We start from the raw sequence: 17,489 nt of genomic DNA on the forward strand, positions 1-17,489 counted from the left end.
AAGGCTTTTTTAGTCAAAAAACGATATAGTATAGTAAGGCTTTTTTTCGTCAAAAAACGACATAGTATAGTAAGGCTTTTTTTGTCAAAAAACGACATAGTATAGTAAGGCTTTTTTTCGTCAAAAAACGACATAGTATAGTAAGGGTTTTTTCTAAAAAAAACGACATAGTATAGTAAGGCTTTTTTTTCTAAAAAAAAAACGACATAGTATAGTAAGGCTTTTTGCTTAAAAAACGACATAGTATAGTAAGGCTTTTTTTCTTAAAAAACGACATAATATAGTAAGGCTTTTTTCTTTAAAAAAACGACATAGTATAGTAAGGCTTTTTTTCTTAAAAAACGACATAGTATAGTAAGGCTTTTTTTCTTTAAAAAACGACATAGTATAGTAAGGCTTTTTTTCTTAAAAAACGACAGTGTAGTAAGGCTTTTTTTCTTAAAAACGACATAGTATAGTAAGGCTTTTTTTCTTTAAAAAACGACATAGTATAGTAAGGCTTTTTTTCGTCAAAAAACGACATAGTTTAGTAAGGCTTTTTTTCTTTAAAAAACGACATAGTATAGTAAGGCATTTAATCTTAAAAAACGACAGTATAGTAAGGCTTTTTTTCTTAAAAACAACATAGTATAGTAAGGCTTTTTTTCTTAAAAAACGACATAGTATAGTAAGGCTTTTTTTCTTAAAAAACGACATAGTATAGTAAGGCTTTTTTTCTTAAAAAACGACATAGTATAGTTAGGCTTTTTTTCTTAAAAAAACGACATAGTATAGTAAGGCTTTTTTTTCTTAAAAACGACATAGTATAGTAAGGCTTTTTTTCTTTAAAAAACGACATAGTACAGTAAGGCTTTTTTTCTTAAAAAACGACATAGTATAGTAAGGCTTTTTTTCTTTAAAAAACGACATAGTATAGTAAGGCTTTTTTTCTTAAAAAACGACATAGTATAGTAAGGCTTTTTTTCTTTAAAAAACGACATAGTATAGTAAGGCTTTTTTTCTTTAAAAAACGACATAGTATAGTAAGGCTTTTTTTCTTTAAAAAACGACATAGTATAGTAAGGCTTTTTTTCTTAAAAAACGACAGTATAGTAAGGCTTTTTTTCTTTAAAAAACGACATAGTACAGTAAGGCTTTTTTTCTTAAAAAATGACATAGTATAGTAAGGCTTTTTTTCTTTAAAAAACGACATAGTATAGTAAGGCTTTTTTTCTTAAAAAACGACATAGTATAGTAAGGCTTTTTTTCTTAAAAAACGACATAGTATAGTAAGGCTTTTTTTCTTAAAAAAACGACATAGTATAGTAAGGCTATTTTTCTTAAAAAACGACATAGTATAGTAAGGCTTTTTTTCTTAAAAACGACATAGTATAGTAAGGCTTTTTTCTTTAAAAAAACGACATAAAGGAAAAGAAGACTACCATTAGAAAGGTATTATTCTCATTAAAAAAACTATGTTTGAACCAGTACTTGTTTGCAAGGATTCAAATAAAGGTGGCGAGACGTGGAAGTGACTCGTCTGCAGCGGGTCACAGACTCACACACAGCGTGTGTTCAATCAGTACAAAACACACACTAAAGTGTTTCCCAGTCTTTCTCGGTACATCACATAAGAGAACTCCACGGGAGGCTTGACTTTCTTTGCATTCAAGACTTTCCACGAGGAAGGCAAAAAAATGTTTTCCCAGAACACACACAGCAGGGGTTTGAGACAAACACAAAATTTGCAGCAAATTGATCATTCAGAGGACAGCAGGTAAGTTTTTGGGTTCATTCAACGCCACAAATTGCCTGAATTTTGACTTTCCATTAATGGCTGCAGTGGCTGACCTCTAGTGGTTATGAAATGTTTTACACGTCAATTAGATGGAGAATGTCATACAATGATTAAGCAATATTGATAAAGGTGCACTGTATTTTTTCAGGGAAAAAAAGTTTTTGATTGCACCTTATAGTGCGGAAAATACGGTACTTTCTGCGGTAGAGCTGTCAGGACTTCACATGCAGCTGGTGGAAAGGGAATCCAGACACAGGTTTGTTCCGTCATTAAATGACTAAAATGACCAAGTTAAAAAACAAACCCGTTTTAAAAATCTAGAAAAAAAAACATTGGAAAGATAAATTTTGGACTTACATGATTCCGAGTGGGACTGAGGGAGCGGGAGCGGACAAAGCTCAGCGAACTTCTGTTCCACTGCGAGAGAAAAACAACCAGAATGGCATCATTCCAGCAGAAAGCGCTGTCGTTTCGTCTTTCGTTTTTTTTTTTAAATTAAGTACCGCAGCTCCTTTCTTGGTCACAACTTCGCCCTTGGCGCGCACCGTACCGCCCTGCATCAACGCGGGCCACACGTGGTGCGACACCAGCTGCGCTGAGACGTCCGAATCGTGGCTGCGACGGTATCTGGAAGAAATAAAGAACCACTACTTAGAATATGATTGCTTTCAATAACCCTAACCCTATCTGGAAGAAATAAAGAACCACTACTTAGTATGATTGCTTTCAATAACCCTTACCCTAACCCTAACCCTATCCGGAAGAAATAAAGAACCACTACTTAGTATGATTGCTTTCAATAACCCTAACCCAAACCCAAACCCTAACCCTAACCACAACCCTAACCACAACCCAAACCACAACCCAAACCCCAACCCCAACCCCAACCCTAACCACGACCCAAACCCAAACCCTAACCCTAACCCAAACCCTAACCCCAACCACAACCCTAACCACAACCCTAACCACAACCCCTAACCTTAACCCCCCTAACCCTAACCCCCCTAACCCTAACCCCCCTAACCCTAACCCCAAACCCGATAGGCTCCAGCACGCCCGATAAATAGAGTCAATCAACGGAACTTACTTGTTGTTGATGTAAAGTTCCCCATTGCTGGCGAAAGCCAAATCGACAGGCGGATCCAAGGTCTGCATGGTGAAGGCCAGCTTACACGCCTCCCTAATCAAGGGGGAAGCCACAGAGAAATCCACTTTGGGGATGCAACCGATGCGAGGGTTGAGGTTCATGGCACTGAGGACCTCCTGTTGCACCAAAAACAAAACAAAAAGTCAGGAATCGTCAACAGGCGGCAACTCCCGTGGTGTCTTACTTCCACGCTGTTTTGCACGTCGTACAGGTCCTGGTTTCGGACGATGTAGTCCACCACGGTGTCTTCCAGGCTTTCGGGTCCAAAGTGACACGAGGCCAGGGTCTTGCGAGAACGAAGCTTGAAGAGGCGGAAGGCTAGTTTGGCGGCCTTGAAGGACTCCTATGGTGTGATAACGTCAGGCAATGTTAAGATTGACAACATTTGTAAAATCTCCAATTGACATCTTACCACCACGGCGATGAAAATGATCCTTTGGACCGTCTCCAAGTCGTTCAAGTATCCCTGGAGCTGCAACTGGGCTTCTTTCCGCTCCACGTTGTACAAGTCGTTGAAGCGCGAAACCACCCGCAAAAGACGGGAGGACGCGGTAAGTTGCGTACGGGTGCTGGCGTGCGTTGGAGACCTCGACGTGCTGCTTCTGGACAGCCTGAGAAGAAGAAGGCATCATTTTTACACTCATTAAAGCACCATCCACTGACAATCAGAAGTGGCTAGTAACACATGCTCTCAAGTTGGGCAACTTTTCGAGAAAAACCTACCCAATTTTGCAGACTATAGGTTGCACTTATTTCCCTAGTTTGGCTGAGCCATATACCGTATTTTCACGACTATAAAGCGCACATAAAAGTCTTAAATTTTCTCCAAAATAAACAGGGCGCCTTATAATCAAGTGTGCTTCATATATTGACCAAATACTAAAATTGTTATTAAGATAAAATCAAATAATTATTATTATTATTTTTTTTTTTATTGGTTATAGCTTTTCAAAGTTGTTTCTTTAGGCTACAGATAATAAAATGTGTTAATCTTACTTTTACAGACGCTGATTTTGCATGTTGTTGCCTATTTCTACGATTGTTACTTTAACAAATGTTTGTTCTTAGTTTCGGGTCATTTAAAAAAATGAAACTTATACTTCAACGCGACTTACATCTATATTGATTTTTTAGAATTACACTCAAGTGTGACATGAACTCCGAAAATACATACTTAATAGACAGATAAATAGATACAGTACTCTTAATAATAGTTTTAACATCCCCTTACCTTCCTCTATACTGGAAAACATATTGTGTTTGACTTAATTATTGCCCGAATCACCAGACGGTGGCTTTAGCAGGTTCACCAATGAAACGTCGCGAAAATAATCACATGACTCAGATGTGACAATACAGTCACATGAACAAACATTACCTTGCAGTCGAAAACGCCGAAGTTTTCGACCACATGTCGTCTTTAGAGTAAAGTAAAATAAATACATTAATAAAAACTAACTATTTAAATGAGCACTACGGTCAATAATAGTCAAAAGTGGAAATTTCAACATCTTTCATAATTTTAATTGGCAACACGAGACGACCGGAAACAAGAAATCGTTAGGAAACATTTTGTCCACTAGAGGACACTGTTGCTTTTAAGGCCGTAGAAGTTTCATTTCTATAGATTTTTCTATTCGGAATTGAACTCATTCTTTAAGTATAAATGATTTTGAGTGACTGCTTTTATTTGGGTATTTTTTTTGTCTACTACACTCACCTTTGTGAGCTAAGATGTGGCACATCGCTTCTCAACTTGGACATGTGTCTCTCGAATTCATGATAAGATTCCAGTTTGGACTTGTAAAGCTCATTTTGTATGTTAGCTTCTCTCAGACTGAAATACAAAATACAATTTCAATCACTTCAATGAAAATACAAACATTTCCAGATATTATTTCATGCACTCATCAAATAAATGACCAAAAAAAATGCATGTGTGTATTTTTTTCCAATTTACTCTTTTTTTAGTTGTAGTAGTTCATCCTCAGTGGCCATCAAGGTATTGGCATTTTGATTTTTTTTCTTTTTCAGATCTCTTTGAGCATCATCCAGGCTGGAGAACAAACACATGGTGTAAAAAAAATACTGGCTCAGATTAGAGCACTGATGTCAAACTGGCAACCCCAAATCTGGCCCGCCGCATTATTTTGAAATGATTTTTGAAATAAAAACACACACAAAATGATTAAAACATGACAATTATTGATTTAAAAAGGGGAAAAATCAGGAGATTTAATATACATTTATACTCTTCATTTTAATTTCATCCTAAAACAGAAAGTCAACACTCATGATTGACATTCCCGGGCCACACAAAATGATGCGGCGGGCCAGATTTGGCCCCTGGGCTGTCACTTTGACACATGTGCATTAGAGCGTTCTTACAATGATTGCATATTTTTGGATATTTCAGCACATTTATGAAATAAATTCACAATATTTTTTAAGTATCACAACTTACTCTGCTTTGACCAATTCTAGCTGCCCTCGAGTTGAGCACAGCTGGGACTCCATCCACTGCAAGTCGCTATGGTTATCGCTGTTCGACTCCGTCATCCGACGCTCTTTTTCCGACAAATTCTGCTCAGGACGCACATTTTTTGACAGTCAACCATTACAAAGACTATCAAAATGTCGGCTGTTTATTATTTTAGCAGGTGATGTCACCGAGAAACGATGATCGGCATCTTTACGGAGGGAGATGGAGGGGGAAAAACAAGCCCCCAGCCATGGAAGAAGACGTTTTTTCAGCGTGGAAACGCCATCTGTGTGATCACCTGGATTACGGATTGAGAATTAGATGATGAAATAATGGAATAAGGATACTTTGGCGTGGTCACCTTCAGCGGCAACAGAATTAAGAATGGCAAAAAGTTGTCCTTGGATTTTGGCCGTGAGTTCTAGCAGCTCGCAGCACTGGTTCAAGTTCTCGTCGCAGGAATTTAACTTGGGGAACAGAAAAAAAGGTGGAAAAAAGAAATTGTGTTTGCTTTTGGCTGATTAGAGGAAAGGAGGATTCATTTAAAATACATTTATAAAGGTTAAAAAATCATTTTGTAACATTTAAAAATATATATAGAAAAATGAAATAAACATTGTTTTAGATCTATAAAAAATGAATATTCAGGGATTTTAATCCAGTTCTTTTAATCCATTTATTACAAAAAAATATCTAAATATTGTATCTAAAATGGATTTGGCCCACATGAAATCGAGTTGACTTTCTGTTTTACGATCAAATTAAAATGAAGAGTATAGATGTATTTTAAATTTTCAGATTTTTCCCCTTTTAAATCAACAATTTATTCAAAAATCACTCCCTTGGTCACAAGAACAAACCAAAAAGATTCAAGATCCCCTGGGAACCATGGTGTCTTGTTTCCATAGCAACCAAACTTGAATGTTAACTCTGAACTGCAAAAAAATCGCATTTTTGTTCAAATTTGAAAAAGAAAAGTTACACTACAGCAAAACGAAGAGTTAGTGTGGTGACGTCACACTGACATGAAGCAATCCCCATTACGTTTTCATATAATGACGTATATACTCTCCTAAGCACGGACCTAAAACTTTTTTTACTTACATGATATTCTCGTTGCCATTTTTCCAATTTGTCTTGTAAAACGATGAAGCTATTTTGCGTAGTAAGCGACTGTAAAACATCTGCCATGTTTGTTGAAGAAAAAAGTCTCTGGTGATAGTTTATAGTTTACGGGCCCCCAAAATAGAGAAAATAATGAAGAAAAACGCCTCTAAAATATTTGTCTCCGCCTACAGGTGGGCCAACGTGACGTCATCAAATGTCGCCCTTTATTTCACAGCAGCAGGTCTCAATATTAGGAGGCTGTGTGGCCAGTGATGTAATTTCAGCAAAACACATGACAAAAATGCCCCCAAAAATATTAAAGTAACTTTAGTGGAGATACGAACTGCAATGCTCATTAAATACACTAGAGGACAGTAATGTTTTATCTACACTGACGTGAAGTGGCTACATGTTATTTTGGTTGTTTTACAGATTAAACTAGTGTATTTTAAAATCACAACAATGCATATAAATTCAAATTTTAATATATTTAAGGATATATTAAAACACAAATCATAAAATATTATGGTGGTAAGATATTTTTTGTTGTAAATCATGTGTAATGTTAAATTGGGAAGGTTTTTCTTTTAATCTATATTTTAAAAAACTAAAAAGTATTTTATATCTTTTCATAAAACTGAATAATTACCTAAATACTTTTATAAATGAATAAACGCCCCCTTTTCCCCATTATGGAAAACATGAAACATGTGGTTTGCTATAGTTGGCCGTTTTCTTCGGAAGGTACCATTTTACAAAATATGAATTCACATAATTTGAATCCCCCGTGTCGATGCGAGAAAAGTTAGGCCACTAAAGTATTACAGAACATTTTATTAACGCTTTAAAATTTTTATAATAAAGTTTCCACACGTCTAAACACGACAATATTTGACAAGAACGCTAACAAAGTGCCAGAAAGTGGTACGTTCCATCCCCACACTCCAGTAGGGAGGAAAGGGAAAAGGGTCAACATGGCGTCTGAGCAGGTCCGTTATATTTTTAATTTATTCTCCATATCGTCCATGTTTTTCCTTCCCAAACTTCTATTTTCTTGCTAATGGTCTATATGAACATACGCGCTTCGCGTTTTAAGCTCGACTTTCTGTCATCCCGCTGTAATAAACGCTAGCCAGGCGTATCTTAATTGTTTAATAAAGCCTGCGTTGCAGATGAAATTATGGGAAATATGACATTTATCGGGTCTGCGTGAAAGACGAAGCAATGGCCGAGAGCGCCTCAAAATGACGGTTTATTGAGCGTGTTTTGATGCTAAATTAGGAACGGTGTATTTTTAGGGATGGCCATACAGACACTCTCAGAAGAGAGGCATTCCAGTCCACAGTGTGTTTAATGTCATGAGGATTTAAACAGTGCTCTTTCATTAATTAGGATCCATTGTTAATGAGATATAAAATTAGAAAGCAGACAACTAGTGTAACTCAACCAGAATGGACTGATTGGAATGACAATTTCCAGCCCAAATCACAGGGGGGAAAAAGCGGCCCATATGACTTCTAGTTGCAAATCTATCTATTTTGATATGAGCACAAAAAACATGCTGTTTTGCTGAAAATCTTTAAAAAAAAGTCTGAAACTGTTGCTATATTTTTTCCTATATGTATAGAGCAGGGGGTGTCAGACTCGGGTTGGTTTGCGGACCATTTTAGATATAATAATTAGATTTTTTAAATAAATAGATTAAAAGCCCTGAATTTTCCGTTTTATAGATCTAAAACAATGTTTATTTTAGCTTTTTTTAAATATATTTTTGGATTTTACAAAATGATTTTTGAACTAAAAACAGAAATAAATGATTTAAGTCCAACCCAGCTATTAAAAAAAAAAAAAGTCAGCCAATTTAAAAGTTTTTGACTCGTTATCAAGGCACATAAATATTCTTGTACTCTATTTTTTTCTCTCTAGGAGAGTGCTAACGGGCCAATGAAGAAATCCATGCGCGAGAAGTCCATCGAGAGGCGTGTCGCCAACAAGGAACACAACAGCAATTTCAAGGCGGGCTACGTACCCATTGAGGAGGAACATCTGCACAAGACGGGTCTCCGCGGGCGCAAGGGCAACATGGCCGTGTGCATCATCGTGCTCCTCTTCCTCCTGGCCTTGATCAACCTCATCGTAAGTGACAGGGACCGCCATCTCAACTCGCCAGTTCTTTTTCAAACAGGTCTTCCGCCATTCCTTTCAGATCACTCTAGTCATTTGGACAGTAATCCGCATCGGACCCAACGGATGCGACAGCATGGAGTTCCACGAATCGGGCCTGCTGCGTTTTAAGCAGAAAGCCGACATGGGCGTGGTCCACCCGCTGCATAAGAGCACGGTCGGGGGCCGGAAGGACCAGGACCTGCGGATAGTGGGCAACAACAACCCGGTGAGAGAAGACACGCTATTGACACTGCGGCTAAAAATACGATGCGCCGTATAGTCGTGAACATACAGTATTCATTTTGTTGTTGTCGCAGGTGATATTTCAGCAGGGAACTTCCAAATTAAGCGTGGAAAAGGACAAGACGTCAGTGGTCAGCGAGCTAGGAATATCTTTCACGGACCCCCGCACTCAGACCACCTACTTCAGCACTGATTATGACAACCACGAGTTTCACCTGCCCAAAGGCGTCAAAGTGCTCAGCGTCAAGAAAGCCTCCACGGAAAGGGTAATTGTCATTTCTGACGGAGAAAAAAAAAAAACAGTTATTAGTTCCTAGCACAACAACATTATGTCCTGATACCCACTGATCCCATTTTTTTCAAGTAATGTTTAATAACCACATTGGCCTGCTTTAACCTCAGATCACCAGCAACGCGGCATCGGACTTGAACATCCGCGGAGACAGCAAAGCCATCGTCCGTGGCAACGAGGGCGTCAACATCATGGGTCGTACCGTCGAATTTAAAATGGGCGGCGACATTGAGCTCAGAGCTGTAAGTTTGCTACGGTTGCGCCATGGGCTACACACTGTGTTAAAAATAACAAACAAAGTTAACCTTTGTGGTTTTTTTTCCTCACAGGAGAACAGCATCGTGCTGAACAGCTCGGTCATGTTCAACGCCACGCGCATCCCAAACTCGGCAGGTGACGTTTACTTCGACGAGGGTGCCGAGCGCTACAAGCTGTGCATGTGCGCCGATGGGACTCTGTTCCGAGTGCAGGTGAAGTATCCCAACATGGGTTGCCAGACCTCAGACAACGTGTGCCGGAACACCTATCAAGGACTGTGACCTCTTCCCTACCTGAAACCAAAACAAAAACTCTTAATCATCACGTGCAGTGTTATTTGTAATATTTATATCACGGATGGTTGAACAGAGACTTTAATTTGGCAGCTGTGTGTGCGTGTGTGTGTGGGATGGGTTGACTGAAGACTAAGCTATTGAGTTGGGTTTGTGGATTGCAGTGATGCTCAAAACTTTCTAACTGTCAATCATTACATTGGCTTCAGCAAGAAATGTTTACGTGGCAGATAGATGTATGGGCTGTACATTAGCCTTACTAAAGGTAAAAATATTTGACTCAAGGGTAGGATAAGGTTAACCTTCCTGTTATATTGGGGTCAAATTGATCTCGTTTCTTAATTTACAATTTTTCAAACTATATATACACACGTATGTATGTATGTATGTATGTATGTATGTATGTATGTATGTATGTATGTATGTATGTATACATGTATGTATGTATACATGTATGTATGTATGTATACATGTATGTATGTATGTATGTATGTATGTATGTATGTATGTATGTATGTATGTATGTATGTATGTATACATACATGTATGTATACATACATACATGTATGTATACATACATACATGTATGTATACATACATGTATACATACATGTATGTATACATACATGTATGTATGTATACATGTATACATACATGTATGTATGTATACATACATGTATGTATGTATACATACATGTATGTATGTATGTATACATACATGTATGTATGTATACATACATGTATGTATACATGTATGTAGGTTTGAAGTAGTCCTTTTAAAAACAAATACAATGCAGTAGAGTGCAATGGCAGAGAGCTGGCACAGGTTTCTTAACATAGTGACCCTAAGGATTTTTTTTTACCTTGGTTCCACTCTTCTTCCCATATCACCGTTTAAACAGGGGTGTGTAGACTTTGTGGGATTTTTTTTCTTATGAGTAAAGCACATTCATGTTGACGCAAGAACATTTTTGCCATTTGAAAGAAAGAAAAGATAACAGGAGGGTTAATACCACCAATAATGAGCATTGTTTTTGTTTCTGCCGTCTATATGAGAAATACACTAAAAATGTAACGTTTGTTTGCCAATATTGTGCGTTTGTTTGAATAAAACTTGGTGTGTCAGCGTGCCACTGCCCCTTATCGTTTGTTTTGGTTAAAGGTCTCAAGGTGTGCGCCTGCTGATTTCAAGATGACAGCGTTTTATGATGGACCTGATTTCATGTGGGCTGGACCATTTTAGATATAATATTTAGATTTTTCTTTTTTATAAATGGATTAAAAGTACTGGATTAAAAGCCCTGAATATTCAATTTTTTATAGATCTAAAACAATTTGATTTTAGCTTTTTTAAAATATATTTTTAGATTTTACAAAATGATTTTTGAACTAAAAACAGAAATAAATGATTAAAAAATGACTGATTAATTTAAAAGGGGAAATCAGGAAATGTAATATACATCTATACTCTTCATTTGAATTAGATCCTAAAACAGAAAAAGTACGCACTCATGACTTACTTTCCCGGGCCACACAAAATGATGCAGCGGACCAGATTTGGCCCCCGGGCCACCACTTTTACACATGGAATAGAATGTACAGGCTGGGCTGTCAGAAATGCATGTTATCAGGACAAGAAAAAAAAGGAAGACAGTAAGACATTAACTATGTGTAAATGATTGAATGCCATCTTGGGGCGTGTTGGTACTCACGAGTAAACTTTGCCCGTGATGTTTAAAGCCGCTTAGATGTGTCGAGCGGACGGACGGTCTCCGTGGACGATTTCAATCAGATCGAGAGGATGGCTGGCGTTCTGATGCTTTTGACGTTACTGCTCACCTCATCTGGGATCAGATGCCATTCACAGAATTGTCCGCATTTGTGCTCGTGTCCCAAGCCCTCCGTGCTGGACTGCGCCTCGGCCGGCCTCTCGGTTCTCCCGCAAATGGGGGACGCCGTGGTCCACTTGGATGTTTCTCACAACGGCGTAAAGCATGTGACGGTTCCCCGGCGGACATTTCCTCAGCTTCGGAGCCTACGTTTGAGCAACAACAGTCTTGAGCGTCTGTCGCTTTGCAATCATAGGCGTGTGCGGGGCGGAGGGTGCGCCTCCTGGGCCCCCAACCTCCAGCTGTTATCTGCGGAGCGAAATCAATTACAACGACTTCCAAGGGGTGAGTCACCAGGTTGTAAATACCTCGTTAGAACACCTGATTGGTATTACAGTAGTTCAACATATCATCTAGTTCATATGTGTTAAAGTGGTGGCCCGGGGGCCAAATCTGTCCCACTGCATCATTTTGTGTGGCCCGGGAAAGTAAATCATGTTCAAAGAGCATTTTGTAAAATCTTAAAAAATATATCAAAAAATATTTTCAGTTATCCACTTTGATATTGATTTTTTTTTCAAAATTAATATTCTGCTTTTTATAGTTCAACATATCATCTAGTTCACATGTGTTAAAGTGGTGGCCCGGGGGCCGAATCTGTCCCACTGCATTATTTTGTGTGGCCCGGGAAAGTAAATCATGTTCAAAGAGCATTTTGTAAAATCTTCAAAAAATATATCTAAAAATATTTTCGGTTATCCACTTTAATATTGAATTTTTTTTTTCAAAATGAATATTCTGCTTTTAATAGATCTAAAAATATGTATATAATTTTAATGCTTAAGACTTACACTAGTCCTAAAAATGGTGATTCTTTTTTCCAATCGACCATGGTCCAAAGGCTTCAGTGGTCTGGAGTCCTTGGAAGTCCTGCAGCTATCCTTTAACAACATCTCCATCATTCAGCGTGGTGACCTGGACAACTTGCGTGGGCTGAAGGAGCTTTATCTTCAACACAATGTAATAAGCGTCATCCAGCAGGATGTCTTCCAACATTTGCAGCAACTTAAGGTAACATTGTACTAATTATGCAGAGTAATTGGATTGAATTTACCTGTTTGGTACACACCAAAGTTTTCTGGTTGTAATCTGCAAGAAACCTCTAACAGATAGATTAGGACAATAATAAGAAAAAAAGTGTTTATTTACCAACATTTGTCTCGTGGCAGGTCCTCAACTTGAGCTTCAACAAGTTGACCAGCATCTACCCTTCCACGTATTTCTTTCTACGCGCCATTGGAGCAGATGTTGGCCTAGATGGAAACCAGTGGCGCTGTGATTGCAACATGCGTAGCATCAGAAGATGGATGGCTTTAGACAGCAGCAGAGGATGGGATGCCAGGAATTTGATCTGCGCCTCTCCACCTGATCTTGCCGGTGCGGAACTACTACAACTTGAGGACCAAGATCTGAATTGTTTAAGCACTGAAAATGGACCTCAATTCCACCGAGATGTGACCGTTTCCAGAGGTTCACAGGTTCAGCTGTCATGCGCCAGAAAAGGTACAATACTCTTTACTGTCAAAACCGGATTAACCGAATTAAAAAATATCTTGTTCTTAGATGCCATCTGGTGGACGCCGAGTGGTTCGTCATCTGTGAACCAAACTGAATCAGGTCTACTTGTCAGTGATGTTTCAGAGAGGAACGCCGGTCTTTATGTCTGCTTCTCCAAGGACCGCCAGGTAGTGGCCGTCTTTCACCTGGAAATCAGAGAAAGTAACAGAAAAACTCGGAGTCTACCCGAAGGAACAAGGGAAGTAAGAAGCCAAAACGTGACACAGTCTGACTTCATTATAGCGGTGTGTCTTTCTGTGTTGGTCACATTTGTGATTGCCTTCATTCTGGGAGTGCTCCTCAGACCTTGCCTTGACAAGCTTTGGAAGAGGATCACGGCTAAGAAAAAGCCTGAAACGGTTTCATCAATGGAAGAGAGACAGTATGACAATGAGGCTTACTCAGAAAGTGAGGACATCGAGGAGGTGAGGCATCACCGGGAAAGAAGGGTTACATTCAGCAAAGTGGAATTCGGAGAAGAAAATATGAAATATTATGACATGGAACGGAAACAAAGTGCAGGTGGCGTGGTAGTAGAAGCAGAAATGGTCGCGGAGGACAATTCACAAAGTGAACAAAGTCTAGAAGCCAGCATTTCTCAGGGTACAAAAGTTATTTCAGCCCAAGAGACAGAGACAAAAGTAGATACGATACAGATAAATATGTCTGATTCTTCACTTTCTGGCACAGAACAAATTCAAATAGATGGCGTTCAGAGAAATTCTGCAGACTTACCTCAAATTTCCCCAAAACAAACTGCAGAATTCTCCTCTGAGCCTTTTGCGGATTGGATGCCACATGCAAAAGATGGCTTGTTAACGGCAGATCCGGAAGATGGTGAAGAACAGTTTGACTTCAGCGACTCGGTTCCCAGTACTTCTCCGAAAACCAGTAGCCCCATTGGTTCTCTTAACTACACCAGAAAAATTATACCAAGGCTGAACAGAAAGCCCTCATCAGGCTCCAGTTCGTACATGAGCGACAATGAACCTTCACACTACACAGTCAACCCAGACTCTGAGGAAGAGACCAAAACCATACTCACCCAAACTCTTGCTAATGTGAAGCCAGAAAAACTAACGGAAATTCCCCTGGATCAGGATTCTGAACTTTGGTGGCCTGCATTCGATCTTGACCATTTTAAAAGTGTCCAGAGGCGTATGGATATCAAAGTATGTGACGGTGGTAGTCAAACCGTAAGTCTCAGAGACAATCCAAGTGCAGTTCCTCGTCCTAATCATTCACAGGTTCTTAAATCTGTCGAGTCCACAACGACTGGATCAATAAAAGTAGGAAATTCATCCAATTTGACACCAAATTATGACCGAGAAATACCATGGCCCTTTGTTGATCTTGACAATTCCTTCCAGGTTAAGAGGCGTCTGGATATTAGAGCACCTGCACTAAGTTCCACTTCAGAAACCAGCAGTGACAGTGAAGATGAAGCGATGTATTACGTTCAAAATCAGAAGCCAGAGAGCATAAAAGTGATTAATGATGCCATGGAAGCATCGCCAACTCTGGTTTATGATCCACAGTCACCTTGGCCTGCAATTGGGGATTCATTCAAAATTGAACAAAGTCTAAATGTTAAATCGATATCACCATATTCATATGCATCAGGCAGCAGTGACAGTGAAGATGAAAGAATATACAACACCCAGAAACAAAAACAAGATACCTCAAGGTTAACACAATACCAAACAAAAATATCACCTCAACTAAGTCCTGACTCTCAAAGATCTTGGCCCTCAATTGATCTAGAAGATACTTTCCGAATTAAGAAGTGGCTAGATGTCAAAGCATCGTCATCAACCCCAGATTACTCATCTGACAGTGAAGTTGAACCAATGTACGACACCCAAGAACAGGACCCAGAGATCTCAAGTTTAACCCAATACTCAACAAAAACATCAGCACAACTAATTCATGACTCGCAAAGATCTTGGCCTTCAATTGGCCTTGTAGATTCTTTCCAAATTAAGAAGTATCTTGATATAAAGGCACCAATGCCAGATTTATCATCCAGCAATGACAGTGAGGATGAAACATATGCCCAGAATCAAACCCAAGAGACCTCAAGTTTAACCCAATACCCAACAAAAACATCACAACTGTGTCATGACTCACAAACATCTTGGCCCTCAATTGATCTTGAAGAGTCATTCAGAATTAAGAGAAGTCTTGATATCAAAGAACTGCCGTCAAACCCAGATTACTCATCTGACAGTGAAGTTGAACCAATGTACAACAACCAGGAACAGGAGATCACAGACATAACAACACACTCAATGAAATCCGCTCCAACACAAAGTTATGATTCACAAACTACTTGGCCCGCTATTGTTCTTGAGGATTCCCTTCGAATTAAAAGGCGTATTGATATCAAAGCACCAACGCTCAATTCATCTTCCAGCAGTGACAGCGAGGATGAAAGAATACACTACTACACCCAGAAACAAAGGCAAGAGCCCTCAAGTTTAACCCAATACCCAACAAAAACGTCACCACAACTGAGTCATGACTCACAAACATCTTGGCCTTCCATTGATCTTGAAGATTCATTCAGAATTAAGAGGAGTCTTGATATCAAGGCTCTGTTATCAACCCCAGATTACTCATCTGACAGTGAAGTTGAATCAATGCACGAAACCCACGTACAGGAGCAAGAGACCACAAACATAACTACGTACCCAATGAAATCACCACCAACACAAAGTTATGACAAACAAACAACTCGGCCCGCTATTGTTCTTGAGGATTCTTTTCGAGCAAAGAGGCGCCTTGATGTCAAAGCACCAACGCCAAATTCATCATCCAGCAGTGAGGACGAAAGAATATACCACTATACCCAGAAACAAAGCAAAGAGACCTCAAGTTTAGCCCACAACCCAACAAAAACATCACCACAACTAAGTCATGACTCACAAAGATCTTGGCCCTCAATTGATCTTGAAGATTCTTTCCGAATTAAAAAGCGTCTTGATATCAAAGCAATGTCATCAACTCCAGACTACTCATCTGACAGTGAAGTTGAACCAATGTACGACACCCAAGAACAGGACCAAGAGATCTCAAGTTTAACCCAATACCCAACAAAAACGTCACCACAACTGAGTCATGACTCACAGACATCTTGGCCCTCAATTGATCTTGAAGATTCATTCAGAGTTAGGAGGAGTCTTGATATCAAAGCACTGTCATCAAACCCAGATTACTCATCTGACAGTGATGTTGAACCAATGTATGACACTCAGGAACAAAAGCTAGAGATCACAGACATAACAACACACCCAATGAAATCCCCTCCAAAACAAAGTTATGATACACAAACTACTTGGCCCGCTATTGTTCTTGGGGATTCTTTCCGAATCAAGAAGCGTCTTGATATCAAAGCGCCAACTCTAAATTCATCATCCAGCATTAAAAGTGATGATGAAGGAATATACTACACCCAGAAACAAAGCAAAGAGACCTCAATTTTAACCCAGAACCCAACAAAAACACCACTGCAACATGACTCACAAACAAGTTGGCCCTCAATTGATCTCAAAGATTCTTATCGAATTAAGAAGCGTCTAGATTTCAAAGCACCATCACCAAGCCCAGTTTACTCATCAGACAGTGAAGTTGAACCAATGTACGACACCCAAGAACAAGAGCTCTCAAGTTTAACCCAATACCCATCAAAAACATCACCTCAATTAATTCATGACTCACAAACATCTTGGCCCTCAATTGATCTCAAAGATTATTTCCGAATTAAGAAGCGTCTAGATATTAAAGCACCATCATCAACCTCAGATTTCTCCTCTGACAGTGAAGACGAACCAATGTACGACACCCAGGACCAAGAGCCAATGAAATCTTTTCCAACACCAAGTTATGACACACAAACAACTTGGCCTACTATTGTTCTTGAAAATTATTTTCGGATTAAGAGGCGCCTAGATTTTGATGTCAAACCACTGAGACCAGATTCATCATCTGGCATTATCACGGATCCAGCTATAGGAACAACAGTGGACCTTGATAGACGTACTCGTCTAAGACGAAGGATGGACATCAGAGCGCCCTCACCACAACTTACAAGTGAGGAAGAGAACAAAGAAGCAAAATCCTCGCTCAAGTTGACAGAAAATAAGGTCGATAGTTCCCCTGTGATAACAATCCCTCACAGTCCCAAAAGAGATCCAGACATAAAATTAGAAAAGTATGATAGTGTTCCAGAACCCACAAGGGATGAAACCAGCAGCCCAACACCAGAAATAAACACAG

General features: G+C 39.2%; 2 protein-coding genes and 2 long non-coding RNA genes across 6 annotated transcripts; 2 read left to right on the forward strand and 2 right to left on the reverse strand.

Annotated features, from left to right (window-relative positions):
• Positions 1–1,408: 1,408 nt before the first annotated feature.
• On the reverse strand, positions 1,409–6,657 carry spata18 (spermatogenesis associated 18). 2 transcript variants are annotated; one of them, XM_077717284.1, is made up of 12 exons: positions 6,511–6,657; positions 5,768–5,873; positions 5,595–5,704; positions 5,389–5,507; positions 4,885–4,980; positions 4,645–4,761; positions 3,337–3,535; positions 3,109–3,267; positions 2,865–3,040; positions 2,281–2,404; positions 2,135–2,194; positions 1,409–2,007 (listed from the first exon to the last, which is right to left on the reverse strand). In XM_077717284.1, exons 1-12 carry the CDS (start codon positions 6,595–6,597, stop codon positions 1,990–1,992), a joined length of 1,371 nt encoding a protein of 456 aa, XP_077573410.1. In that variant the 5' UTR covers positions 6,598–6,657; the 3' UTR covers positions 1,409–1,989. The 2 variants fall into 2 exon arrangements, with proteins under 2 accessions (XP_077573410.1, XP_077573408.1); XM_077717282.1 differs by having other exon boundaries at positions 1,409–2,054; positions 6,511–6,649.
• Positions 6,658–7,360: 703 nt separating this feature from the next.
• On the forward strand, positions 7,361–10,166 carry sgcb (sarcoglycan, beta (dystrophin-associated glycoprotein)). Its single transcript, XM_077717941.1, has 6 exons — positions 7,361–7,502; positions 8,440–8,649; positions 8,720–8,905; positions 8,997–9,188; positions 9,325–9,456; positions 9,544–10,166. The coding sequence occupies exons 1-6, from the start codon at positions 7,488–7,490 to the stop codon at positions 9,751–9,753; spliced, it is 945 nt and encodes a 314-aa protein (XP_077574067.1). The 5' UTR covers positions 7,361–7,487; the 3' UTR covers positions 9,754–10,166.
• A 177-nt stretch (positions 10,167–10,343) lies between these two features.
• On the forward strand, positions 10,344–10,895 carry LOC144197024 (uncharacterized). Its single transcript, XR_013326461.1, has 2 exons — positions 10,344–10,429; positions 10,526–10,895. It is a non-coding gene; the product is annotated as an uncharacterized LOC144197024 (long non-coding RNA).
• A 377-nt stretch (positions 10,896–11,272) lies between these two features.
• On the reverse strand, positions 11,273–14,562 carry LOC144196949 (uncharacterized). 2 transcript variants are annotated; one of them, XR_013326427.1, is made up of 5 exons: positions 13,947–14,562; positions 12,709–13,357; positions 12,446–12,602; positions 11,478–11,903; positions 11,273–11,373 (listed from the first exon to the last, which is right to left on the reverse strand). It is a non-coding gene; the product is annotated as an uncharacterized LOC144196949 (long non-coding RNA). The 2 variants fall into 2 exon arrangements; XR_013326426.1 differs by having other exon boundaries at positions 12,709–14,562.
• Positions 14,563–17,489: the final 2,927 nt, after the last annotated feature.

Source organism: Stigmatopora nigra, chromosome 5 (genome assembly GCF_051989575.1).
Source record: "Stigmatopora nigra isolate UIUO_SnigA chromosome 5, RoL_Snig_1.1, whole genome shotgun sequence".
Taxonomy (NCBI): Eukaryota; Metazoa; Chordata; class Actinopteri; order Syngnathiformes; family Syngnathidae; genus Stigmatopora; species Stigmatopora nigra.

Coding starts and splice junctions, on each gene's coding strand:
- sgcb (XM_077717941.1), top strand. Junction 8,906..8,996: donor TAGTGGGCAACAACAACCCG/GTGAGAGAAGAC, acceptor TTGTTGTCGCAG/GTGATATTTCAGCAGGGAAC. Junction 9,189..9,324: donor AGAAAGCCTCCACGGAAAGG/GTAATTGTCATT, acceptor CTTTAACCTCAG/ATCACCAGCAACGCGGCATC.
- spata18 (XM_077717282.1), bottom strand. CDS start 6,597: ATGGCAGATGTTTTACAGTCGCTTACTACGCAAAATAGCTTCATCGTT. Junction 5,508..5,594: donor ATGCCGATCATCGTTTCTCG/GTGACATCACCT, acceptor CGTCCTGAGCAG/AATTTGTCGGAAAAAGAGCG. Junction 3,536..4,644: donor CCACATCTTAGCTCACAAAG/GTGAGTGTAGTA, acceptor TCTTCTTCTCAG/GCTGTCCAGAAGCAGCACGT.